This window comes from Eubalaena glacialis, chromosome 3 (genome assembly GCF_028564815.1).
Source record: "Eubalaena glacialis isolate mEubGla1 chromosome 3, mEubGla1.1.hap2.+ XY, whole genome shotgun sequence".
NCBI classification, from domain to species: Eukaryota; Metazoa; Chordata; class Mammalia; order Artiodactyla; family Balaenidae; genus Eubalaena; species Eubalaena glacialis.
The window spans coordinates 149,765,372-149,792,963 of NC_083718.1; the positions used below are offsets into that span (position 1 = coordinate 149,765,372).

Sequence of the window (27,592 nt, forward strand, 5' to 3'; positions counted from 1 at the left end):
GGAACTTCGCGGAGGCCTGCGGGAAGGGAAGGGGGCGGGGCGGTAGGGAGAACCCGAGGCCCGAGAATCAGCGCGCTTGGAGTTAACCGGTGGCCCAGGCGAGCAGGGTGGTTCGGCGGGCTCGGCTGGCACCGGGGGAGGTGGGAGCCTGGCTAGGCGAGGCCGACGGAGTTGGGGGGATGCTGGTGGAGGAGAGAGAGAGCGAGCGTGGCTAGGGGTTGTGAGGAGACGCGCGGCGCGGAGGCGGACGGTGGGCGGGCGCTGAGGTGACCGGGATGGTGGAAGACTGACGCATGACGCAGGTCTGTGCACTCTCCTGAGTCCTAGAGACACTAGTGCCATCCCACGAACTTTCTGGAAGCCAGAAATAATGTTTTGACCCCCAAAAGGGAAAATCAGTTCCAAATAGAAATTAATAAAGTATCCAAATGTAACCTATTAACTGGAACGTAACCCATATACTTAAGAATTATATTTGATGTAGGATGTGGGTTCATATAATATATTTTATGTAATTTGGGGCCGGGCGTCCAAAAGTATGTGTTTGGGGCTCTTGGAGCTCTTGAAATGGTCTTGAACTGAGTAGAAGGGTTTGGGACGGAGGTGAAAGGGTGTTGTCAGGGCTGGTTGCCTTTCAAGTGATACCAAGCTGTAGGCCCTGGCCCTGGGGAGGCAGAGGATGGCCGTTTTCTAATTTACACAAAAGTTCCCAGTGGATGATGTTATGGGAAAGGGTTTGAGGAGTGTGATTCTAAGAGCACCAGACGCAAGGGGTACTCTTTCCTGACCACAGGAAGAAAGTGAACTGAAGGCTTGGCGCAGAAAGCTTTTCGGAAAGAAAGGTTACGTGAACTGGAGGTGAAAGGGTTGGGTAAGTGGCACTGGGTTTAGAGGAGGATAAGGCATCAGGGAAGTCCAGGGTCAGGGAGTTTTAAAAATGCAAAGGATGGCACCCCAGAGTGCACCACCTTTGATGAACTGAGGCCCTGTGTGAACACGTGTGAGTTAAGTAAGGCATCCCAGGATGGGGGGTTAGATTACATCCTGAACCTGCATTTTGGAGTTAAGGAAGCAACATATATGTTGAGTTGTTTTATGGGTTTCTTCGGGATTGGTGTGCCTCTTTCGCATTAAGCGCAACAAAGGAACCTTAAAGTGAACCCAAATTCTGCCACTTCTTACTTGTTATTTAAATAAATCCACCCAACACAGGAAAAGGGAAGGGTATTGGTGGCTATAGGAGGTATGAAATGAGTTTTGTATTAAAGTACATGTTTGCTTCCTTCAGACAACTTAGGTGGTAAGAATGTGACGTAAGAAAAGAACTGAACATTTGGAGAATACACTCTCTTCTTTATTTATCTACTACACATCAATGCTAGATATATTTCCCTAAAACATATTACTTTTTTAAAGCAAATTCTCTCCTTAAGTCTCCAACCCCCACATTTCCACCGCCAAGTAGGTTACCACAGGGTTTTTCTACCTCTGCACTATTCACATTTTCCGTCAGATAATTATTTGTTTTGGGGGACTGTGCTGTGCAGTGTGGAATATTTAGGAGCATCATGAAATGCCCACTAGATGCCAATAGCATCACCCCCCCACCCCCAGTATGACAGCCAAACTGGCTCTAGACATTGACAAATGTCCCCTGGGGGGCTGAATCACCCCCAGTCCAATTGAGAACTACTGGACTACCGGCTAAAGCCTACCATCTTTACCTGGCTTTCAAGTTTTTTCATTATCTGTTCCTAATCTACCTTTCCTAGAATTTCATTCAGGCTAAAAGAACCCCAGTGCAAGAATTCTTTCTGTGGTTCCCTCCGTAGCTTATCACCTAGTCTTCTTCTTGGACACTTTCAGGGATGGAAAAGATTAAAAATCTTTACTTTGCTGGAAAGTTCTTACATATATGATGTCTTCCTGCTTACAGTTTGTATTTGTTGAGTCCAGTTCAAATCCTTTTTCCATTTGTGAAGACTTGTGATATTAAAACTTGTCGTCACATTTCTCTCACTAAATTATCTCTTCTTGAAACGATATTCTTTCAGCTCCCTCCATGTAACATAGTTTATAGATCATCATGAACTTTCTGTTCTCTGAACAATATCAAGCCTGACAATGTCCTACTTAAATTGTACTACCTAGAACTGAACACAGTATTCTAGATGTGGATCACACTATTTGCACATAACAAATTATTAGTTTCATGTTTGTCCATTCGCCTTGACTCTGAGGTTAAAGGCAAAAATCAACTCTTAAGTCACCATCTTTGTCTTAGGTTTACATAGTCAAAGATTACTACGTAGTGTCTTTGCATTACTAGCACAGTGCCTGGCCCTTAGTTGGTTTTCAAAGATTTTGGTAGAATGTAGTTCCTTCTTAGCTACATTAATGTAATTTAAAATAACATTCCTTTACCTTTGGGGGCAGATATAGTACACTCTTGCCTTATAGTGACTTTGCAATCAACTAATCCTCTACATGTTATAGATGAAAGGTTGGCAAATTTTTTATCTAATAAAAAAGATAGGTAATAAATATTTTAGGTTTTATGAGCCTTATAGTCTGTCACAGCTATTCTGCTCTGTCACTATAGCACAAAAGTAGCCATAGACAATATATAAATGAATGAGTGTGGCCATTTCTAATTAAACTATTCATGGACACTGAACTGTGAATTTCATATTTCATATAATGTTCATGTGCCACAAAATATTTTGATTTTGAAAAAATATTTTAAAATGTAAAAAACGTTCTTAGTTTATGGGCCATACAAAAACAGGTGTCAGGGTAGGTTTGGCTCACAGGCAGTAGTTTGCCAATCCCTGATCTAGGCCGTTCCTTGATTTTTTAAGTCTGAGATATATTAAATATCTTATTCATTGCAACCTATCTTTCCAGCTTGCTCAGATCTTTTTGTGTGCTAATTCTTTCATCCAGCATATTAGCTGACATCACAACTTTGTGTCATCTGCAAAACTGATAAACATATTTTTTCCATCCTTAATTAACAATAATCTTGAATGGGATAAGGATAAAGGTCTTCCATAGTTCATTTTGTTCCATTAATCACCATTCTTTGAGTACTGCCATTCCAAGAATTATAAATATCTACCTAAAGTACTGCCTATCACCCATCCCATATTTATTCATCTCATCCACAGGGTGTCTTGGGATGCTTTGTCTGAAGTTTTGTTGAAATGTTCAGAAATATCCCTAATAGTTAGTAACTATCAAGCAAACAAGAAGAAATATGTAGGTTTGGTATAACTTGTGAATTAATGGTACTGTTGCTTTCCAATTTTACTACTTTCTTGTTTAGATTTTCATAGCCATCCTTTTAATAATAATGAAATTTAGTAATTTTAGAATTTTGTTGAAAATTCACATCCAAGTACATCAGTCTCTATTTCCAGGAATTCACCATATTTTTTTGTCTTCAAACTAAATGTTAACAGTGTTCATATAACACCTGTTCTCTGGTATCAGTAGTATTAAAAGCTGTAATAAGATTGGCAAGAAAAAAGGCAAAATAACAACATATTAGAATATATGCTTTTTTCTTGACCACTGCTTTTAACACTTGACCAATCTTACCACAGCTTTTAACACTATCAATACTAGATTTTAAAAATCTAGAAAATGCACTTTGTACCAATAAATATAAAAACTAGGAAGAAAGAATTTTCTCAAAATACAGATTTCAAAATTGACTCAAGAAAGTGTAGAAAACCTGAAAAGAACTATTGAATTGAAAATAGTCAAAAATCTACGTACAAACACTTTACTAGGCTTATAGGATCCAATAACCCAGCAAATAGAAAGATAAGGGAAGCTCTCCAACTTCTTTATGTTTGGGGTACAGTCTAAATTCCAAATCCAGACATGGACTAAATAACAACAAAAAAAATTATAGGCCAATTTCACTTAGAAATATATTTGCAAAATTTCTAAAAATAATAGCAAACTGAATCCAACTATGGATAAAAATACCAATACACCTTGGCTGTGTAGATAGAGTTTATGCTGCGAACTGGGGATACTATAACATTAGAAAATCTTGATTTAATTTATCACATTAACAACCTGTAGAAACATCTATATGACCACCTTAGTAAATGTTAGAAGAGCATTTGATAAAATTCAACGTTCATTTGTGCTTACAAAAAAGCTGACAAACTAAAGAGAAGGGAATTTCTATAACCCAATGAACAGTGTCTAACAAAACCTTCAGTGAGCATCACATTTAATGGTGAAATGTTAGAAATACTCCTTGTATGGTAAAGAATAAGATTTTTTTAAAAATAATGTTATTTTTTTGAAGCTCTCATTTATAGTAGCAATGAAAATGATGAGGTATCTAAGAGTGAATCTAATGAAAGAGGTGAAGATATGTTCGTAGAAAGCTAAAACAATTTAAGGACTTAAAAGAAGTCTTAAATTAATGAAAAGATACTCCAGATCCATGGATTTGAAAACTCATTATCATAAACATGTCACTTCTCTCCTAATTAATCTATAATGGAATTGAATTATAACATCTCAGAAAATGTTTTAATATAATTTAACAAAACTATAATAATCAAGTATAAAGCATAAACCAAAAAATTTTTGAAAATTAAGTAGGGGAATTTACCTTACCAGATATTAAGATTTATTCTATCCTTTTACCTTCATATTTAGAGTGTGTCTCTTGAAAAGAGTACTTAGTTTTGTGTTTTTTTCTTCAGTCTTATAGTGTTTAGTTACTAACATTTAATGGAATAATCTGTGTGTTTGTACTTAAATCTGTCTTCTGGCTATTTATTTTCAATTTGTCCTATCTGTCTTAATTCTTCTTTTCTTCCTTTTCTACCTTCTTTCAAATTTACCATGTATTTTATGGTATTCCATTTTTTCCTCTCTGTTGGCCTCCTTCCTATAACTCTTTATGTTTTTTAGCGGTTGCTTTATCCTAAGTCTAGGATTATAACATGTATCCTTACTGTTTTTTTTTTTAACATCTTTATTGCAGTATAATTGCTTTACAATGGTGTGTTAGTTTCTGCTTTATAACAAAGTGAATCAGCTATACATATATATATATCCCCATATCTCCTCCCTCTTGTGTCTCCCTCCCACCCTCCCTATCTCACCCCTCTAGGTGGTCACAGAGCACTAAGCTGATCTCCCTGTACTATGTGGCTGCTTCCTACTAGCTATCTATTTTACATTTGGTAGTATATATAAGTCCATGCCACTCTCTCACTTTGTCCCAGCTTACCCTTCCCCCTCCCCGTGTCCTCAAGTGCATTCTCTACGTCTGTGTCTTAATTCCTGTCCTGCCCCTAGGTTCATCAGAACCATTTTTTTTTAGATTCCATATATATGTGTTAGCATACAGTATTTGTTTTTCTGACTTACTTCACTGTATGACAGACTCTAAGTCCATTCACCTCACTACAAATAACTCAGCTTTGTTTCTTTTTATGGCTGAGTAATATTCCATTGTATATATGTGCCACATCTTCTTTATCCATTCATCTGTCGATGGACGCTTAGGTTGCTTCCATGTCCTGGCTATTGTAAATAGTGCTGCAGTGAGCATTGTGGTACATGACTCTTTATGGTTTCCTCAGGGTGTATGCCCAGTAGTGGGATTGCTGGGTCATACAGTAGTTCTATTTTTAGTTTTTTAAGGAACCTCCATACTGTTCTCCATAGTGCCTGTATCAATTTACATTCCCACCAACAGTGCAAGAGGGTTCCCATTTCTCCACACCCTCTCCAGCATTTATTGTTTGAAGATTTTTTGATGATGACCATTCTGACTGGTGTGAGGTGATGCCTCATTGTAGTTTCGATTTGCATTTCTGTAATGATTAGTGATGTTGAGCATCCTTTCACGCATTTGTTGGCAGTCTGTATATCTTCTTTGGAGAAATGTCTGTTTAGGTCTTCTGCCCATTTTTGGATTGGGTTGTTTGTTTTTTTGATATTGAGCTGCATGGGCTGCTTATATATTTTGGAGATTAATCCTTTGTCAGTTGCTTCGTTTGCAAGTATTTTCTCCTATTCTGAGGGTTGTCTTTTCATCCTGTTTATGTTTTTCTTTGCTGTGCAAAAGCTTTTAAGTTTCATTAGGTCCCATTTGTTTATTTTTGTTTTTATTTCCATTTCTCTAGGAGGTGGGTCAAAAAGGATCTTGCTGTGCTTTATGTCATAGAGTGTTCTGCCTGTGTTTTCCTCTAAGAGTTTTATAGTGTCTGGCCTTACACTTAGGTCTTTAATCCATTTTGAGCTTATCTTTCTGTGTGGTGTTAGGAAGTGTTCTAATTTCATTGTTTTACATGTAGCTGTACAGTTTTCCCAGCACCACTTATTGAAGAGGCTGTCTTTACTCCATTGTATACTCTTGCCTCCTTTATCAAAGATAAGGTGACCATATGTGCGTGGGCTTATCTCTGGGCTTTCTATCCTGTTCCATTGATCTTATATTTCTGTTTTTGTGCCAGTACCATACTGTCTTGATTACTGTAGCTTTGTACTGTAGTCTGAAGTCCGGAAGTCTGATTCCTCCAGCTCCGTTTTTCTTTTTCAAGATTGTTTTGGCTATTTGGGGTCTTTTGTGTTTCCATACAAATTGTGCAACTTTTTGTTCTAGTTCTGTGAAAAACGCCATTGGTAGTTTGATAGGGATTGCATTGAATCTGTAGATTGCTTTGGGTAGTATAGTCATTTTTACACTGTTGATTCTTCCAATCCAAGAACATAGTATATGTCTCCATCTGTTTGTATCATCTTTAATTTCTTTCATCAGTGTCTTACAGTTTTCTGCATAGAGGTCTTTTGTCTCCTTAGGTAGGTTTATTCCTAGGTATTTTATTCTTTTTGTTGCAGTGGTAAATGGGAGTGTTTCCTTAATTTCTCTTTCAGATTTTTCATCATTAGTGTATGGGAATGCAAGAGATTTCTGTGCATTAATTTTGTATCCTGCTACTCTACCAAATTCATTGATTAGCTCTAGTAGTTTTCTGGTAGCATCTTTAGGATTCTCTATGTATAGTATCATGTCACCTGCAAACAGTGACAGTTTTACTTCTCTTCTGATTTGGATTCCTTTTATTTTTTTTTCTTTGATTGCTGTGGCTAAAACTTCCTAAACTATGTTGAATAATAGTGGTGAGAGTGGGCAACCTTGTCTTGCTCCTGATCTTAGTGGAAATGGTTTCAGTTTTTCACCTTTGAGAACAATGTTGGCTGTGGGTTTGTCATATATGGCCTTTATTGTGTTGAGGTAGGTTCCCTCTTTGCCTACTTTCTGGAGAGTTTTTATCATAAATGGGTGTTGAATTTTGTCAAACGCTTTTTCTGCATCTATTGAGATGATCATATGGTTTTTATCCTTCAATTTGTTAACATGGTGTATCACATTGATTGATTTGTGTATATTGAAGAATCCTTGCATTCCTGGGGTAAATCCCACTTGATCATGGTGTATGATCCTTTTAATGTGCTGTTGGATTCTGTTTGCTAGTATTTTGTTGCGGATTTTTGCGTCTATGTTTATCAGAGATATTGGCCTGTAGTTTTCTTTTTTTGTGACATCTTTGTCTGGTTTTGGTATCAGGGTGATAGTGACCTCATAGAATGAGTTTGGGAGTGTTCCTCCCTCTGCTATATTTTCGAAGAGTTTGAGAAGGGTAGGTGTTAGCTCTTCTCTAAATGTTTGATAGAATTCGCCTGTGAAGGCATCTGGTCCTGGGCTTTTGTTTGTTGGAAGATTTTTAATCACAGGTTCAATTTCAGTGCTTGTGATTGGTCTGTTTATATTTTCTATTTCTTCCTGGTTCAGTCTCAGAAGGTTGTGCATTTCTAAGAATTTGTCCATTTCTTCCAGGTTGTCCATTTTATTGGCATATAGTTGCTTGTAGTAATCTCTTATGATCCTTTGTATTTCTGCAGTGTCAGTGGTTACTTCTCCTTTTTCATTTCTAGTTCTGTTGATTTGAGTCTTCTCCCTTTTTTTCTTGATGAGTCTGGCTAATGGTTTATCAATTTTGTTTATCTTCTCAAAGAACCAGCTTTTAGTTTTATGGATCTTTGCTATTGTTTCCTTCATTTCTTCTTCATTTATTTCTGATCTGATCTTTATGATTTCTTTCCTTCTGCCAACTTTGGGGGTTTTTTGTTGTTCTTTCTCTAATTGCTTTAGGTATAAGGTTAGGTTGTTTATTTGAGATGTTTCTTGTTTCTTGAGGTAGGCTTGTATAGCTATAAACTTCCCTTTTAGAACTGCTTTTGCTGCATCCCATAGGTTTTGGGTTGTCATGTTTTCATTGTCATTTGTTTCTAGGTATTTTTTGATTTCCTCTTTGATTTCTTCAGTGATCTCTTGGTTATTTAGTAATGTATTGTTTAGCCTCCATGTGTTTGTATTTTTTACAGTTTTTTTCCTGTAATTGATATTCAGTCTCAGAGCGTTGTCATCGGAAAAGATACAATTTCAATTTTGTTAAATTTACCAAGGCTTGATTTGTGACCCAAGATATGATTTATCCTGGAGAATGTTCCATGAGCACTTGAGAAGAAAGTGTATTCTGTTGTTTTTGGATGGAATGTCCTATAAATATCAGTTAAGTCCATCTTGTTTAATGTGTCATTTAATGCTTGTGTTTCCTTATTTATTTTCATTTTGGATGATCTGTCCATTGGTGAAAGAGGGGGGTTAAAGTCCCCTACTATTATTGTGTTACTGTCAGTTTCCCCTTTTATGGCTGTTAGCATTTGCCTAATGTATTGAGGTGCTCCTATATTGGGTGCATAAATATTTATAATTGTTATGTTTTCTTCTTGGATTGATCTCTTGATCATTATGTAGTGTCCTTACTTATCTTTTGTAACAGTCTTTATTTTAAAGTCTATTTTATCTGCTATGAGTATTGCTACTCCAGCTTTCTTGTGATTTCCATTCACATGGAATATCTTTTTCCATCCCCTCACTTTCAGTCTGTATGTGTCCCTAGGTCTGAAGTGGGTCTCTTGTAGACAGCATATGTACAGGTCTTGTTTTTGTATCCATTCAGCCAGTCTGTGTCTTTTGGTTGAAGCATTTAATCCATTTACATTTAAGGTAGTTACCGATATGTATGTTCCTGTTACCATTTTCTTAATTGTTTTGGGTTTGTTTTTATAGGTCTTTTCCTTCTCTTGTGTTTCCCACCTAGAGAAGTTCCTTTATTATTTGTTGTAAAGCTGGTTTGGTGGAGCTGAATTCTCTTAACTTTTGCTTATCTGTAAAGGTTTTAATTTTTCCGGCGAATCTGAATGAGATCCTTGCTGGGTAGAGTAATCTTGGTTGTAGGTTTTTCCCTTTCATCACTTTAAATATGTCCTGCCACTCCCTTCTGGCTGCAGAGTTTCTGCGGAAAAATCAGCTGTTAACCTTATGGGGATTCCCTTGTGTGTCACTTGTTGCTTTTCCCTTGCTGCTTTTAATATTTTTTCTTTGTATTTAAATTTTGATAGTTTGATTAGTATGTGTCTCGGCATGTTTCTCTTTGGGTTTATCTTATATGGGACTCTCTGTGCTTCCTGGACTTGGGTGACTATTTCCTTTCCCATGTTAAGGAAGTTTTTGACTGTAATCTCTTCAAATATTTTCTCAGACTCTTTCTTTTTCTCTTCTTCTTCTGGGACCCCTATATTTCGAATGTCGGTGTATTTAATGTTGTCCCCGAGGTCTCTGAGACTGTCCTCAATTCTTTTCATTCTTTTTTCTGTTTTCTGCTCCCTGGCAGTTATTTCCACCATTTTATCTTCCAGCTCACTTATCTGTTCTTCTGCCTCAGTTATTCTCTTATTGATTCCTTCTAGAGTATTTTTAATATCAGTAATTGTGTTGTTTATCACTGTTTGTTTGCCCTTTACTTCTTCTAGATCCTTGTTAAATGTTTCTTGTATTTTCTCCATTGTGTTTCTGAGATTTTGGATCGTCTTTACTATCATCACTCTGAATTCATTTTCAGGTAGGTTGCCTATTTTCTCTTCATTTATTTGGTGTTGTAGGTTTTTACCTTGCTCCTTCGTCTGTAATGTATTTTTTTGTCGTTTCATTTTTTTTTGTTTTCTTGATGGGTGGTGCTGTATTCCTGTCTTACTGGTTGTTTGGCCTGAGACATCCAGCACTGGAGTTTGCAGGCAGTTGGATAGAGCTGGGTCTTGGTGCTGAGATGAAGACCTCCGGGAGGCCTCACTATGATTGATATTCCCTGGGGTCTGAGGTTCTCTGTTAGTCTAGCAGTTTGGACTCGGAGCTCCCACCACAGGAGCTTGGGCCCGACCTCCGGCCTGGGGACCAAGATCCCGCAAGCCGGTCTCTGGGGGTTCCTCCCGTCCCCTTAGATGTCCGTGGTCCCCCACCGGTGCCTGGTAGGTGCCCTAGATATGAGGAGACACGAATTCCGTATCCTCCTAGTGCGCCATCTTGATTCCGCCCCATCCTTACTATCTTACTCTACTTTGAATTAATAGCATATCACTTCATGTTCAACGTAAGAACTTTACAAAAGTACTTCACAGAAAGCACAGTGTCATTTACTTTTCTATTGCATTTTGTGTTATTATTATATTTATTACTTCTACATCTATTAAATTTCTACCATTCATTGATATTGTTTTCACTTTAGTCAGTAGTCTTTTTGTTTTTTTCCTTTTGGCCACGCCATGCAGCATGTGGGGTCTTAGTTCCCTGACCAGGGATCAAACCTGTGCCCCCTGCAGTGGAAGTGCAGAGTTTTAACTACTGGACTGCCAGGGAAGTCCCCTACTCAGTAGTCTCTTAAAGAAATTTTAAGAATATTTTTTTATGTTAGCAATATATTTGCCATCTCCAGTGCTCTTCATTCCTTCCCACAGATCCAGGATTCAACTTGGAATCATATCCCTCCAGCCTAAAGTACTTCATTTAATATTTTTTGTACTGTGGGTCTACTGGTAACAAATTCTTTCTGGTTTTTTGGTCTTTATTTTGCCTTCATCTGTTTTTTTGGCTGCGTTGGGTCTTCGTTGCTGCATGCGGGTTTTCACTAGTTGCGGCAAGCAGGGGCTACTCTTCGTTGCAGTGCACGGGCTTCTCGTTGCAGTGGCTTCTCTTGTTGCAGAGCATGGGCTCTAGGCGCACGGGCTCAGTAGTTGTGGCACTCAGGCCCTAGAGTGCGCGAGCTTCAGTAGTTGCAGCTCACGGATTCTAGGGCATGTGGGCTTCATTAGTTGTGGCTCGTGGGCTCTAGAGCGCAGGCTCAGTAGTTGTGGCGCACGGCCTTAGTTGATCCATGGACATGGGATCTTCCTGGACCAGGGATCGAACCCATGTGCCCTGCATTGGCAGGCAGATACTTAACCACTGCGCCACCAGGGAAGTCCCTGCCTTCACTTTTAAAGGATATTTTTGCTGGGTATAGGATTCTATGTTTTTTTTTTCAGCACGTCAAGGATGTCATTCCATTTTCTTTTGGCTTCCACTGTTAATGATAAGTCAGTTTTGATTCTTCTTGTTGTTTTCCTGCATATAAGGTGTTTTTTGCTTGACTGCTTTTAACTTTTTCTCTTTTCTTTAATTTTCAACAATTGACTAAAGTGTGCCTAGGTGGGATCTTCTTTGTACTTATGCAACTTATGGTTCACTAAACTTCTTGGATCTGTTGGTTTATGTCTTTCATAGATTTTGGAAATTTTTCAGCCATATCTCCTTAAATTATTCTTCTATATTATTCTCTTTCTCCTCTCCTTCTGAGATTCTAATTACATTTATTTCAGACTAGTTTGATATTGTTTCACAGGTATATGATGCTCTGTTATTTTCATTTTTTTTCTCTCTGTTTCATTTTGGATTATTTCTATTGACTATCTTTAAACTCACTGACCTTTTCTTGTGCTGTGTCCAATCTGATGTTAAACCCATCTAATGAATTCTTTATTTCAGATATGGTATTTTTCAGTTCTAGAATTTCCACTGTGTTCTTTTTTATAGTTTCCATTTCTCTGCTAAAATTCCCTTTCTGTTCACCCATTTTGTCCATCTTTTCACTGAATTCTCTAATCAATTTATAATTCCAGCACCTGGGTCATCTGTAGATCTGCTTCAAATGACTTTTTTTTAAGTTCTTAATTTTTAAAAAGTTTTTATTTTTAAATTTTTTATTGAAGTATAGTTTCTCTACAATATTGTCTTAATTTCAGGTGTACAATATAGTGATTCAGTATTTTTACAGATTATACTCTACTAAAAGTTATTAAAAGATAATGGTTATAATTCCTTGTGCTATTCAGATGACTTTGCATGTTCGACATTGTGTTTAAAAGAACAGTAGACACTGAAGTAGATAATGTTTTTTTCCCAGAGAGAACACACCATTTTCTTTGTCTGGTAGCTAGGATAAGGGGCAGATCATTTCAGTCCAACTAGGGGTTATGCTGGGATTGTACCGAGTTGTAGTTTTATTTAAATTGTTTCAGTTTACCTCTGATTTCACATATTTGAGAGTGAGATCAGTTCCTTCCTTCATCAGGGCTTTGGGATCTAAGTACCCAGGACCATAGAAATCTTTCTTTGCTTTTTAGCTCACACCCAGTTTCCTGTGAAACTCCACTTAGGGGTTGATTTCCTTGATCTGATTAAGAGTTGAGCTGGGTGGGGGCTGGGTTACTTAGTTGCATTTCAACTCTGCTATACATAACAACATGGATAAATCTCAAACACATAATGATGAGTGAAACAAGCCAGATACAAATGAGTACAAACTGTATGATTTCCATGTACATAAAGTTCAGGTGAAATTAATCTGTAGCATTAGAAATAAGAACCACGCTACCTTTGGGAAAGAGAGAGGGGTAGTGACGAGGAGGGGGCATAAGAAGGGCTTGTCTCAAATGCTGGTGATGTTCTGTCTCTTTACCTGGGTGGTGGTTACCTGAGTGTGTTTACTTTGTGAAAATCTATTGCACCATATACTTAACGATTTGTGTTCTTTTCTCTATGTGTGTTATAGTTCAAAAACAAAAAAGAAAGTGTGTATGGTGGGGGAGGAGCTCTTGCACAAAAAAACAAAGTTAAAAAGAAAAATCTAGCTATAGAATAGAAGATATTTGCGATTCTATAACAAAGGACTTGTATCCAGGATATTTTGTTTTAAATTTTTCTACAAATCAAAAAGAAAAGGACAGAAGGAGAAAAAGCAACCCCAATAGGAAATGAGCAAAGGATAAGAAAAAGCAAATAAGAGAAGAAGAGGCCTGAATAGCCCATAAACATGAAAAGGTATTCAACCTCACTAGTAATCCTGGAAATACAAATTAAAACCTTATTGAGGGCTTCCCTGGTGGCACAGTGTTTGAGAATCCGCCTGCCAATGCAGGGGACACGGGTTTGATCCCTGGTCCAGGAAGATCCCACATGCTGCGGAGCATCTAAGCCCATGTGCCAGAACTACTGACCTGCACTCTAGAGCCCACAAGCCACAACTACTGAGCCCATGTGCCACAACTACTGAAGCCCTTGTGCCTAGAGCCTGTGCTCCACAACAAGAGAAGCCACCGCAATGAGAAGCCCACGCACCGCAATGAAGAGTAGCCCCTGCTCGCCGCAACTAGAGAAAGCCCACGTGCAGCAATGAAGACCCAACACAGCCAAAAAATAAATAAATAAATAAATAAAATTTATTTAAAAAAAAAAACTTATTGCGATACCATTTCACACCAACGAGATTGGCTAAAGCTAAAATGTCTAACAATACCAAGTTGGTGAGAATATGAGGGAGCAGAAAGTTTCATACACTGCTAGTGGTAATGTAAATTGTTATAATTTAGAGATCAAATAGATCAGTTATTGACTTGGAGATACAGTGATTCTAAATTTCTACAATTCTACTTCTACAAAGAAAGATACTCTTTATTATAAAGATCTTGTCCCACATTTGCCAATGGATACATGCACAAGGATGTGCATCGCAAATTTATTTATAATAGCAAAAAATTGGAAACAGACCTAAATACCCATCATTAGAGAAATGGAGAAATACCTTACAACAGTTAAAATGAATAAAGTAGATTTACATGTATTAACATAATAAAATCTTGAAAACATAATATTGAATGAAAAAAGCAAGTAGCAAGGGGTATATATACTGTGAAAACATCTAAGGTTTAAAAGAACAGTACATATTGATACATATATGGTAAAAGTATAAAAATATAGTCAGGGACTTCCCTGGCAGTCCAGTGGTTAAGACTCTGCACTTCCGCTGCAGTGGGCGGGTTCGATCCCTGGTTGGGGAACTAAGATCCCGCATGCTGCGTGACTTGGCCAATAAATAAATAAATAAAAATATAGGAAGGATATTCACCAATTTCAGAATAGCTGTTACCACTGGGCAAGGAAGAGAATAAGGACAGTAAGGGGCTACTTATTTCTTAAAAAAAAAAAAAGTACATATGGAAAAATGTTAACATCAAATCTGGGAAGTCAGTACATAGCTGTTTAATAAGTGTAATATTCGCTATACCTTGTTGTTTGTTTACTTGAAATAGTTTTTTTTTTTTAAAGTTAGACTGGGGCTAGGGTATGAGGTGTATTGGAAGCCTTTCTTCCTTTTCCAAACACTCTTCATCTTTTAATTCTTTATAGATACAGCTTTCCCCATCACTTTACATCTATATATTGGTTTGTGCCTTATCACCAGTAGATCAAGGAGAAGGGTGAGTTCTGATGTAATCTTCTATGGTCTTCCTTGTGTCTTACCCTCCAGGGTTCATAGTAGAGCTCAACAATATCTTTTCAGTATGCTTTTTATCAGACTTAAAATATTACTCTCCAACAGAAATGTGTTTAAGTTCAAGAACCAAGTGACTGATTTAGAATTTAAAAGTAAGTGAAAAGTTGTCTTCTTTCATTTCACATTTCTGCTCAAAAAAAAAAATACCGATTGTAAAGTATTTTTTAAGATTTAAATAATATTGCTTTCCATTTCAATTGATAAGTGTGTGGATAAATAGTTATAAAGCGTCTGTTTTTATACTCTTAATTTTTTAAAATTTCTGAATTATAACTATATAAACACTTTTTAAAAACTTACCTACTAAGTCGTGTCACTCTAGCGTATTAACTGTTTTCATATAATTATTGAGGGTTTTTAATTTTAGAAACAGAAAAATTATGTTGGTGTCAGGGACTTCTTTTGTGGAGTAGAGTAGTGCAAATACTCATATCTCACAGGTTATCCCTGGGAGAGGTCAGAAGTTTACATAAGTAAATAAACATGTTAAGAGTCCCTTCCACTTGTTGAATAACTTGGTTGGTAAGCTTTGTGCTAGGCAACAGGCTTTCTCTCTTCCTTTGCTCAGATAAAATTCAGAGAATAAAAAGGTTGCTTTTGTTGTTATTGTTTTGTTTTGTTTTCCTTGCAGGTTAAACACTTTAAGATGAGAAACATTAATGTTTGTTTGAGCTCTGAAGGGACTGAAGTGATTTTAGCTACATCAAGTGATGAAAAACACCCACCTGAAAATATAATTGATGGGTAAGAGTTACTGTTCTTTCTTCCTTAAAGTCTTAATATTAGGTCAGTGAACCCCCTGAGTACTGAGATTATGTGTTTTACAACAACTAGCACTGTTAAACATAGTTTAATAAATGTCTGGTGAACTAAATTACCTGACTACCCACTTTAGTACCATCCCTGGAGCTAATTCAGTTGTGTATATTTAGGGTCTTGATCCTTTTTTTTTTTTAATTTCTTTATATAATTTATTTATTTTTGGCCATGTTGGGTCTTCATTGCTGCGCGCAGGCTCTCTCTAGTTGTGACAAGCGGGGGCTACTCTTAGTTGCGGTGCACGGGCTTCTCATTGCGGTGGCTTCTCTCATTGCGGAGCGCGGGCTCTACGTGTGTGGGCTTCAGTAGTTGTGGTCACGGGTTCAGTAGTTGTGGTGTGTGGGCTCTAGAGCACAGGCTCAGTAGTTGTGGTGCACGGGCTTAGTTGCTCCGCGGCATGTGGGATCTTCCCGGACCAGGGCTCGAGCCCGTGTCCCCTGCATTGGCAGGCGGATTCTTAACCACTGTGCCACCAGGGAAGTCCCTGATCCTTTTCTTTATAATTCCTAAACTGAACTTTTTATAAAAATAATTTTTAAAGATGTGGTCTAACAAGGCAAAACTTCAAACAACAGCTACCTCATTTTATGGAAGTATACATTTTAATATCTGGTTATGGTTTTATTCCAAGTTTTTCTTGGTAAATAGGAATATAAACAGTATGACTTACTATCTACTGCCTATTTTCTTTCTGGTCTAAGCAACATCTTTGCTGAACTGAATGCTTCACTTCTTGCTACCCACCTGCATTGTTTGGTTCTCAGCTTCTTGATATCATTCCAGTTACCACTCTTCACTGTGCTAGAGCTTATTCTAGGTAGAGATAGATATCATTCTCAGACTTTTAAATTCCAGGAAAAAAGTAGTTAATGGAAGAACTTCCTTTTTTAAAAAATTGAGGTATATGGGACTTCCCTGGTGGTCCAGTGGTTAAGACTCTACACTTCCATTACAGGGGGCGCGGGTTCAATTCCTGGTTGGGGAAGTAAGTTCCTGCATGCCACAGCCAAAAAATTTTAAAAAATAATTGAAGTATAATTGCTTTACAATATTATGTAAGTTTCAGGTGTACAGTGTAGCAATACACAATTTTTAAAGGTTATACTCCATTTATAGTTATTATAAAGTATTGGCTATAATTCCTGTGTTGTACAGTATATCCTTGTAGCTTAATTATTTTATACATAGTAGTTTGTACCTCTTAGTCCCCCAGCCCTATCTTGCCCCTCCCCACTTCCCTCTCCCCACTAGTTTGTTCCCTTTATCTGTAAGTCTCTTTCTTTTTTGTTACATTCACTTGTTTGTTTTATTTTTTAGATTCTGCATATAAGTGGTATACAGTATTTGTCTTTCTCTGTCTGACTTATTTCATTAGCAAATACCCTCCAAGTCCATCCAAGAAAAACTCCTTTTTTAATAGTTCTGGCAATTTTATTACCCTCTTGAGTTCTCTTTCTTGGTATTTGTACAGTGATCTGAGTTTGACTCATGGGATCATATAATTTTAGAGCTGGAAGGACTTATGAGTTTATCTTATCGAAACCTTTCATTTAGACTTGTGGTAAGAGAGTTCTAAAGAGGTCAGGTACTTGTTTTAACTACTGAAGGCAGAGCCAGTTGTAACATAGATCTCGTGGCTCTTTGTGTTCTATTGTGAGGTCCATGTATCTGTATAAAATTCTAGTAATTGGACCTGTTCCTTTAAGCCCAGTTGTTACCTCCTCTCTGACTGACATCTGTCCCTTTCCCTCAGGTAGGATAGTTTCCCTTTTTGGTGGGCTCCAGTAGAATTTGATATATACCTTTATTATCTTATTTATTCCTTTATTATATAATTATTTATTTTTAATGTATGTCTCCCCTCTCAACTGGAAATTTCTAGAAGTCAGAGACTATGACTTCATCTTTGACTCCACAGTGTCTTAAAATATTTGTGGAGTAGCTTGTGAATTAGACCATCAAAGATTAGTCATACATACACTCACACATATACACATATACATACACACATACTTACATATATGCATCTGTTAATATATATTTGCATAGGGCTTTATAGTTTTATAGATGTTATGTCATTTGACCCTCACAGTAAGCTTGGGGAGTAAGAGGCCAAAAAAAAAAGTATTTTCAACCTCATTATAAAGACGGCGAAAAAAATGATCAGAGGTAAAATGACTTACTCAAAATCATACAGATAAGCAAGTGTCAGAATCAAAACTAACACTCATGTCTTCTAACTCCCAGTTTCTAAAACTTAAGGTTTGAATAAAAAACTTAATATATGTGCCTCTTAATTCTTCTTAGTTTTTTATTTTCTGAAATTCAGGTAATAGTTATTTATCTCACTCTGCCTTAGAGTAGAGATATAAATGTGGGAACTGCTATGAGGATCACAGACCTATAGAGATTTACCTTAAATCGTTTGCCAGAAATAGAGATCTTTCCAAAAATACTCCTTGTCTTTGATTGGAGATAAATCAAATTTTCAAGGCAAGATCAATTTACCTTACACCCTTTTGGTGACCTTTCTTTCAAGGGAATATGTTTATAGATCATTAAAATTGGTTGTTATATGTAACATAATATTTTAGACTTTATCAGTCCTTACTAATGAATAAGTACATACTATTTTTTAGATTAGACAAAGACCCTTAATACAGAAAACTATATGGAGTAAAGTAGTTACCTGATAACTGAACAGAGCACGTCAGAGACTTTTAATTCATATGCATTTCCAACAAATACAATTAGATTTTATATAGTAGATAGTAAAATTTATTCTCTGCTCATAAGTTGATTTATCTAAATGGAAGTAACAATAGAATTATTTGGAGAAAACAGTGCTATAAATTTGCCCCTAATGGATAGTGCTCCCAATTCTCAATTTCCTCAGAAATAGAGTTTTAAAAAGTGATTGTATTTCTACTTCCTCTTGACTCTACTTTTGACCCCTGGTATTTAACATGTCAATGAAAAAGGAGAAAAATTCTACACAAGAAAAATAATGAGTTAGAAAAAGTAGAAGAGAGAGAGAATTGGTTCCTTTGGCATAATGTAAAAGAATGAGAGATTCACAGTTAAAATTCCTGGGTAAGTGAACTATGTGTGTTACTTTGGGCTAAGAATATATGTGTTATTCTTTGAGCCTCAGTTTCCTGGTCTGAAAAATGGGAATAATACCACCTTCCCTGACTACCTCAGAGTTGTGAAAAAATTACATGACTTTTTTTATTATCACATGAGATGATAGATGTTGAACAGTCAATGGCTATAAGGCCTTGTTTTAAAGGAAACTACTATTTTGATGACTTCATATTACTTAATTACAGGAATTCAGTTATATGTTATTTTAAAATCCAAGTGCATCTCTACACATCTTTATGTCATTGCATTGATCATGTTCATTAAAAGCACCCAAGAAAAAACATAGGGCAAGTAAAAATTGTTTAATTTATTTAAATAAATAAAATTTTAAACCATATAAATATAAATAAAAAGAAATTGTGAACTAGTAAGCATAGTATAAAAAAATCAAGAATTGTGAGTTAGAGACCTGGATTCTGTTTTTTTCTTTTTTGTAACACCTTTATTGACATATTATTCTCATACCATAAAATTCAACCATTTAAGATATACAATTCAGTGGCTTCCAGCATATTCAGAGTTATACAGCCATCTGCACAATCCATTTCAGCACCCCAAAAAGCAACCTCACACACTTTCATTGTCATCCCCTATCCTCATGAGCCCTAGACAACCACAGATCTACTTTCTGTCCCTATAGATTTGCTTATCCAGACATTTCATATCAATGGAATAATACATATGTTGTCTTTGGACTGCCTTCTTTCACTTACATGTTTTCAAGGCTCATCCATGTTGTAGCATGTATCAGTGCTTCATTCATTTTTATTGCCAAATAATTCCATTGTATGTATATGGAAAATTTTATTTACCCATTCATCAGTTGATAGATATCTGAATTGTTTCTACTTTTTGGCTGAATTTTCCCCAGTTTTATTTAAAGAATACCAACTTACAGATCCAAGGAACTCAGCAAACCCCAAGCAGGATGAATAAGAGACCACATCATAGCCAAACTGCTGAAAAACAAAGATAGAGAAAATTTTTAAACAACTGGAGCAAAAAAATACATTACATACAGGAGTACAGTGGTACCAGTGACAGCCAACTTTGCATCACAAGCAATGGAATTCAGGTGACAATGGAACCGTATCTTTAAAATGCTGGGGAAAAAGAGAAACAAACAAATAAGAAAACTGTCAACGCAGAATTCTGTGTCTAGTTAAAATATCACTAAAAAATATAGGATATAAGAAAGACTTTTCACTTACCACAAACAAACTTGCATCACAGGAAATGCTAAAGAAAGTTCTGCAGGTTGAAATGATAAAATACTAGATGGAAATTCAAACATTCAGGAAGAAAGTAAGTGCATTGGAAATGGTAAATATTTCAGTAAATATAAAAGACTATGTTTTCTTTTAATATTTTTGAAAGACAACTAACCACTTAATGGGAAAAAACATTTTGTATTGTGGGATTTATTATATATGTGTGTATAAAATATATTAAAACAGTGGCACAAAAGTGGAGTTCAGTACAAATTGACTGTCATGAGGTTTGATAACCTTGAGAGCAGCCACTAAAAATAAGAGGTATAGTTAAATAACTCATAAAGGAATTAAGCAGCATTAAAACTTTTTTTGATTCACTCAAAAGTAGATAGGAAAGGAGGGAATTCCCTGGTGGTCCAGTGGGTAAGACCCCACGCTCCCAATGCAGTGGGCATGGGTTCGATCCCTGGTTGGGGAACTAGATCCCGCATGTGTGCTGCAACTAAGAGTTCACATGCCGCAACAAAAAATTCTGCATGCCGCACCTAAGAAGTCTGCATGCTGCAACTATAAGCCCACGTGCTGCAACTAAGAGCCGGCACAGCCAAAATAAATAAATAAATTTTTTTTTAAAGAAGTAGGTAGGAAAGGAGAAATGGTACAAGAAAAAATAGATGGGAGGGACAAATAAAAAATGAATAGCAAGACTTAAACCCAACCGTATCAATAATTATATTAAATGCCAGTATTCTAAACACTTCAATTAAATGGCAGAGAGGGTTATACTGGGTAAAAATGAAAGACCCAAATATATGGTGTCTGCAAGAGATGTACTTTAAATATAAAGTCATGAATATGTTGAAAATAAAAGGATGAAAAAGATGCACCCTATCAATAGTAAGCATGGGAAAGTGGCTGTGGCTATAGTCATATCAGACAAAGTAAAATATAAGATAAGGAGTATTTCCAGATATAAAGGGGACATTTTATAATGTTAAAATATCAATTCATCAGGAAGAAATAACAATGTAAATGTACATTGACCTCATAATTGATATTAAAAATACATAAAGCAAAAACTGACAGATGGGAACTTCCCTGGTGGTCCAGTGGCTAAGACTCCACCCTCCCAGTGCAGCGGGCCCGGGTTCGATCCCTCGTCAGGGAACTAGATCCCACATGCTGCAACTAAGAGTTCACATGCCACAACTAAAGATCCCATATGCCGCAACTAAGATCCTGCATGCCACAACTAAAGATCCCGCATGCCGCAACTAAAGATCCCACATGCCACAACTAAAGATTCTGCATGCCGCAACTAAAAGATCCCGCATGCCACAACTAAAGATTCTGCATGCCGCAACTAAAAGATCCCGCATGCCACAACTAACGATCCTGCATGCCGCAACAAAGACCTGGCACAGCCAAATAAATAAATAAATACATAAATACTCTGACTTCCCTGGTGGCACAGTGGTTAAGAATCCACCTGCCAATGCAGGGGACATGGGTTCAATCCCTGGTCCAGGAAGATCCCACATGCTGCAGAGCTACTGAGCCTGCCACCACTCAGTAGTGCCACCACTACTGAGCCCACGCACCGCAACTCCTGAAGCCTGTGTGCCCTAGAGACCGTGCGCCACAACTACTGAGCCCACGTGCTGCAACTACTGAAGCCCACGCGCCTAGAGCCCGCGCGGTGCAACAAGAGAAGCCACTGCAATGAGAAGCCCACGCACCACAATGAAGAGTAGACCCTGCTTGCCGCAACTAGAGAAAGCCCGCACGCAGCAATGAAGGCACAACACAGCCAAAAAAAAAAAAAAAAAGAATGTTTTAAAACCAGTAATTAAATTTCTCCCTTAGGAAGCTAGATAACAAAGAACAAATTATACCAAACGAAAGTAGAGGACAATAAATAACAAAAGTAAGAGCAGAAATCAATGAAATAGAAAATAGACAAATAGAAAAAATTATCAAAGCCAAAAGTTGACTATGTGAAAAGGTTTATAAAAGTTATAAACCTCTAGCAAGACTGACTAAAATAAAAAGAGAAAATGCAAATTACTAGTACCAGAATTGAAAGAAGCAATATCACTACAGATTCTAAAACAATAGTCAATATCAAGAACAGATTTAGGCTAATAAATTTGACAACTTAGATGAAATGGACAGATTCCTTGAAAAACTCAACCTATAAAAATGACACAAGATGAAATTTAATAATTTGAATGGTTTATATTGATTATAGAAATTAAATTATATAAAATATTTAGGGAAAAAATAGTACCAATCTTTCAGAAACCCTTTCAAAAATAGAGGAGAAACATTTCCCAGATTGTTTTATGAGAACAGCATAACCCTGATACCAAAACCTGACAAAGACATTACAAGAAAGGACAGTTACAGAACAGTATCCTTTGTAAACATAGACACAAAAAACCTTATAAATTGAATTCAGCTAATGGAGTTTATCATAAGAATGCAAGATTGGCATATTCACCACATTATCAAAGGAATACAGATTGAGTGTAATTTACCATATTGCCAGAACAAGGGAGAAAAAAAATCATATGATCATTCCAAAAAATCATTTGACAAAATTCAGCATCCATTCATGATAACAACTCTCAAAAAATTAAAAAGAGAAGGGAATTTTCTCAGTTTGATAAAGGCATCTACTAAAAATTTTCAGCGTAATAGTGAAATAAATGCTTTCCCAATAGAACAAATCAGTATATATAACAAAACAGAAACAGACTCACAGATATAGAAAACAAACTAGTGGATATCAGTGGGGAGAGGGATGTGGGGCGGGGCAAGATAGGGGTATGAGATTAAGAGATACAAACTACTGCATACAAAATAGATAAGCAACAAAGGTATATTGTACAGCAGCGGTCCCCAGCCTTTTTGGCACCAGGGACCGGTTTTGTGGAAGACAATTTTTCCACGGACCAGGGGGTGGGGAGGGGGTGGTTCAGGCAGTAACGCAAGCGATGGGGAGCGGCAGGTGAAGCTTCACTCGCTTGACCACCGCTCACCTCCTGCTGGGCGGCCTGGTTCCTAAAAGGCTGCAGACCGGTACTGGTCCGTGGTCCAGGGGTTGGGGACCCCTGTTGTACAACACAGGGAAATATAACCATTATTTTGTAATAACCTTAAATGGAGTATAATCTATAAAAATAGTGAATCACTGTGCTGTACACCTGAAACTAATATAATATTGTAAATCAACTATGTTCGGTTAAAAAAAAATGCTTCCCCCCAGTATTGGAAACAAATGAAGGATGTTTGTTCTCACCATTTCTATTCACTATTGTCCTGGAGGTCTTAAACAATGCAATAAGGCAAGAAAAGATATAGAAGTCATAAAGATTGGAAAGAAAGCAAAGTTATCTTTGTTCAGTATAGTATGATATCACTTATTTGTGGAATCTAAAAGATACAACAAACTAATGAATATAACAAAAAATGAAGCAGACTTACAGATCTAGAGAACAAACTAGTGTTTACCAGTGGGGAGAGGAGAGGGGGAAACTATTGGGTGTAAGATAGGCTCAAGGATGTATTGTACAAGATGGGGAATACAGCCAATATTTTGTAATAACTGTAAATGCAAAGTAACCTTTAAAACTGTATAAAATTAAAAAAAAATTTTTTTAAGAAAATTAGTAGACATATTATAATGAGGATAATGATCAAAATGCACCCTTGTGGTATTTCCCCAAAGAGCCTTCCTCTTCCAGATGGCAACAAGGAAAACTAAGTTTTGGAATGAGTCCTCTTTACATATCTTGTAACCAAGTAGCCTTTTGAACTATTCATAATATTTATTTGAGTTTCAGTTTCTCCAGGGGGTGTGTGTGTGTGTGTGTGTGTGTGTGTGTGTATAAAGCAAGAGCTATTGGCCACTAAAAAAAAATTGCCTTTGTTCACAGATTATGTGAATCTACATAACCCTAAGGAATCTGCAAAAAACTGCTAGAGCTAATAAGTAAATTTAGCGAGGTCAATACACAAAAATCAATTGTATTACTATATACTAGTAGGAAACATTTAGGAAATGAAATTTTAAAAAATTACAATTACATTAGCATTTAAGACATTAAATAGTTAAAAATAAATTTAATAAGACATGCAAGACCTTTACACTCAAAACTATAAAATGTTGCTGAGAGGTATTAAAGAACTAAGTAAAGGAAAAGATATACTACATTCATGATCGGAAAACTCAATATTGTTACAGTGGCAGTTTCTCCCTTAAATGACCTATAGATTCAGTAAATCTCAATAGACTTTTACATAGAAATTAGCAAGTTGATTCTGAAATGTGTATGGAAATGCAAACTAATCTTGTCAAACTAATTTTGAAAAGAAGAAATCTTAAATTATCTGATTTCAAGATTTAAAATAAATACACAGTAATCAAAACAGCATGGCATTTTTGTAAAGATAGATCTATATAGATCAGTGGAACAGACTAGAGAGCCCAGAAATAGACCCACGCATATAAAGTCAATTACTTTTTGACAAAAGGCTAAGGATACAGAAACAGATCAATGGAATAAAATGGAGGGGCAGAAGTACATACACCCATAGACAGTCCATTAATTTTAGGAAAAGACACTAAGGTAATTCAATAGGAAAAGGAAAGTCTTTTTTTTTTGGCTGCATTGGGTCTCTATTGCTGTGTGCAGGCTTTCTCTAGCTGTGGTGAGCAGGGGCTACTCTTCATTGTGGTGCACGGTCTTCGCATTGTGGTAGCTTCTCTTGTTGCGGAGCACGGACTTTAGGTGCACAGGCTTCAGTAGTTGCAGCACACGGGCTCAGTAGTTGTAGCACGTGGGCTCTAGGGCGCACAGGCTTTAATAGTTGTGGTGCGCAGGCTCAGTAGTTGTGGTGCATGGGCTTAGGTGCTCCGCAGCATGTGGGATCTACCTGGACCAGGGATCAAACCCGTGTCCCCTGCATTGGCAGGCAGATTCTTAACCACTGTGGCACCAGGGAAGTCTTTTTAACGTGTGCTGCTGGAACGACTGAATAAACATGTGGATAAAAATAAACCTCAACCCCTACCTCATACTAAACACAAAAATTAATTCAATATGGATAATAGAACTCAATTCAAAGCTAAAATAATTAAGTTTCTAAAAGAAAATCTAAGAAAGTACTTTTGTGACAATGAAGTAGCAAAGATTTCTTAATAAAGACACAGGGTTTCCCTGATGGTGCAGTGGTTAAGAATCCTCCTGCCAATGCAGGGGACATGGGTTCAAGCCCTGGTCCGGGAAGATCCTACATGCCGGGGAGCAACTAAGCCCGTGCACCACAACTGCTGAGCCTGCCCTCTAGAGCCCACGAGCCACAGCTAGTGAGCCCTTGTGCCACAACTACTGAAGCCCACAAACCTAGAGCCCATGCTCTGCAGCAAGAGAAGCCACCGCAGTGAGAAGCCCGCGCACTGCAATGAAGAGTAGCCCCTGCTCACTGCACCTAGAGAAAGACCATGCACAGCAACGAAGACCCAACGCAGCCAAAAATAAAGAGAGGGAGGGAGGGAGGAAGGAAGGAAGGCAGGTACAAAAATTACTAAGCATAAAAGAAAAGAGTAATAAAACTGGACTTCACCAAAAATAAAACTGATACTCATTGAAAGACACAATTAAGGGCTTCCCTGGTGGCATAGTGGTTGAGAATCCTCCTGCCAATGCAGGGGACACGGGTTCGAGCCCTGGTCCAGGAAGATCCCACATGCCGCAGAGCAACTAAGCCAGTGTGCCACAACTACTGAGCCTGCGCGTCTGGAGCCTGTGCTCCGCAACAAGAGAGGCCGCGATAGTGAGAGGCCCGCGCACCGCGATGAAGAGTGGCCCCGCTTGCCACAACTAGAGAAAGCCCTCGCACAGAAACAAAGACCCAACACAACCAAAAATTAATTAATTAATTTTAAAAAAATAAAAAACAAGCTATAGCATAGTCTATGGTGATAGGAATCAGAGCAGTGGTTGCATAAGGGAGGTTGTTTGGAGGGAAGAGAAGGGAAGTTTCTAGAGTGATGGAAATGTTCTTTATCTTGATTAGGGTATTGGTTACCTTGCGATATTGGTTACATAAGCATATACATTTATCAAAACTTTGAATTGCACACTTAAGAGAAATTCCACTATAGGTAAATTTTACCTCCAAAAAAGAAAGAAAAACCTTATATAATTAAAATAGAAGTGATTATTTCTGTAGTCAATACTATATATGTGTGTGTGTGTCTAGGTATATATGTAATTTTACATAGTATATGACCCACATTGAGTGCATGTTTTAATTTTTTTCAACAAACATCTGTTGTGTATCTGCTGTGGGTCAGCCATTGTGATTGTTGCTGGGGATATAAAGGTGACTAAGAGAAAGTGGCTGGACTTAAAGAGGGTGTAGCTGGAGCAATAAAAACACAAGAGAAAAGTGCTAATGTAAAAATGGATGCTGTGCGTGAGGTGAGTGCAAAGGAGGGAGAAAGTTATTGTGATTTGTTGGGGTTGGAGAGATGTGACCAAAAAGTGAATAAACTTTTGCACGGGAAGAAGGGCTTTTTAGGTCAAGAGAACCTCATGGACTAAGGCACAGAGGCATGAGCCTACATGACGTGTTTGCAGAATTTTAATTGGTCCAACGTGACTACAATAATGGGAGATGATATCATGATGGGGGACGATATACTTAATGATGGGACCAGATTGTACAGGGTCATAAAATGCCATACTGAGGAGTTTAGATTCATAGGCAATAAGGGGTCACTGCTTTTAGACAAGAGTGACATCAGTTCCATTTTTAAAAAAATACATCTGACAGTAGTAAAGAATTATTAAAGTTGGGGAGAGATTAGAGGCAGAATGAACAGTTAGAAAGGGGTTGTGGGACTTCCCTGGTGGTCCAGTGGTTAAGACTCTGCGCTCTCAACGCAGGAGGCCCAGGTTCGATCCCTGGTCAGGGAACTAGATCCCGCATGCCGCAAGTAAAGATCCCATGTGCCACAACTAAGACCCGGTGCAGCCAAATAAATAAATAAATATTAAAAAAAAACAAAGAAAGAAAGGGGTTGCAAGAATCCAGTGGTCGTTTATTTTTTTTAAATAGTTATTCACTAGAATTTTGTGATTAAACATTTCTAAACATTTGGCTATTCTTTTCTCTTTTTCTTTAAAATTAACAATAGAAATCCAGAAACATTTTGGACTACCACAGGAATGTTTCCCCAAGAGTTCATTATTTGTTTTCACAAACATGTAAGGATTGAAAGGCTTTTAATCCAGAGTTACTTTGGTAAGCATGATATTTTCATTTCACTTCATTTCATTAATTTTCATCATCTTTCAGTTTTTCCATAGGCAGAAGGCACATATGTAAACTTTTGGCAAAACACTAATTTTTTTTTACCGCATGGAATCCAGTTTTATTGCTGGGGTTGATGGGTGGGGAGTATGGGTTAACTGCCTTGAACACAGTTAGCCTCTCTGAAACTGCAAATTTGAAACCCTTCCAAAGGACATCATAATTTCCATGCAATTTACTACGTGAAAGCCTTTGGCAAAAGACCGTGTT

At 37.3% G+C, this 27,592-nt stretch overlaps 1 protein-coding gene across 9 annotated transcripts in view; it reads left to right on the plus strand.

Moving 5' to 3' along the window:
* The first annotated feature begins 31 nt into the window (after nt 1-31).
* The window catches only part of IFT25 (intraflagellar transport 25), a 34,468-nt gene continuing 6,907 nt past the window's right edge, over nt 32-27,592 (plus strand). Inside the window, exons 1-5 of one of the 9 annotated variants that reach the window (XM_061186559.1) lie at nt 32-140; nt 794-871; nt 14,669-14,739; nt 15,448-15,560; nt 27,207-27,313. In XM_061186559.1, coding sequence (XP_061042542.1) covers nt 15,463-15,560; nt 27,207-27,313 — 205 coding nt within the window. In that variant the 5' untranslated portion in view covers nt 32-140; nt 794-871; nt 14,669-14,739; nt 15,448-15,462. The other 8 variants (XM_061186561.1, XM_061186560.1, XM_061186562.1 and 5 more) reach the window with 8 other exon arrangements.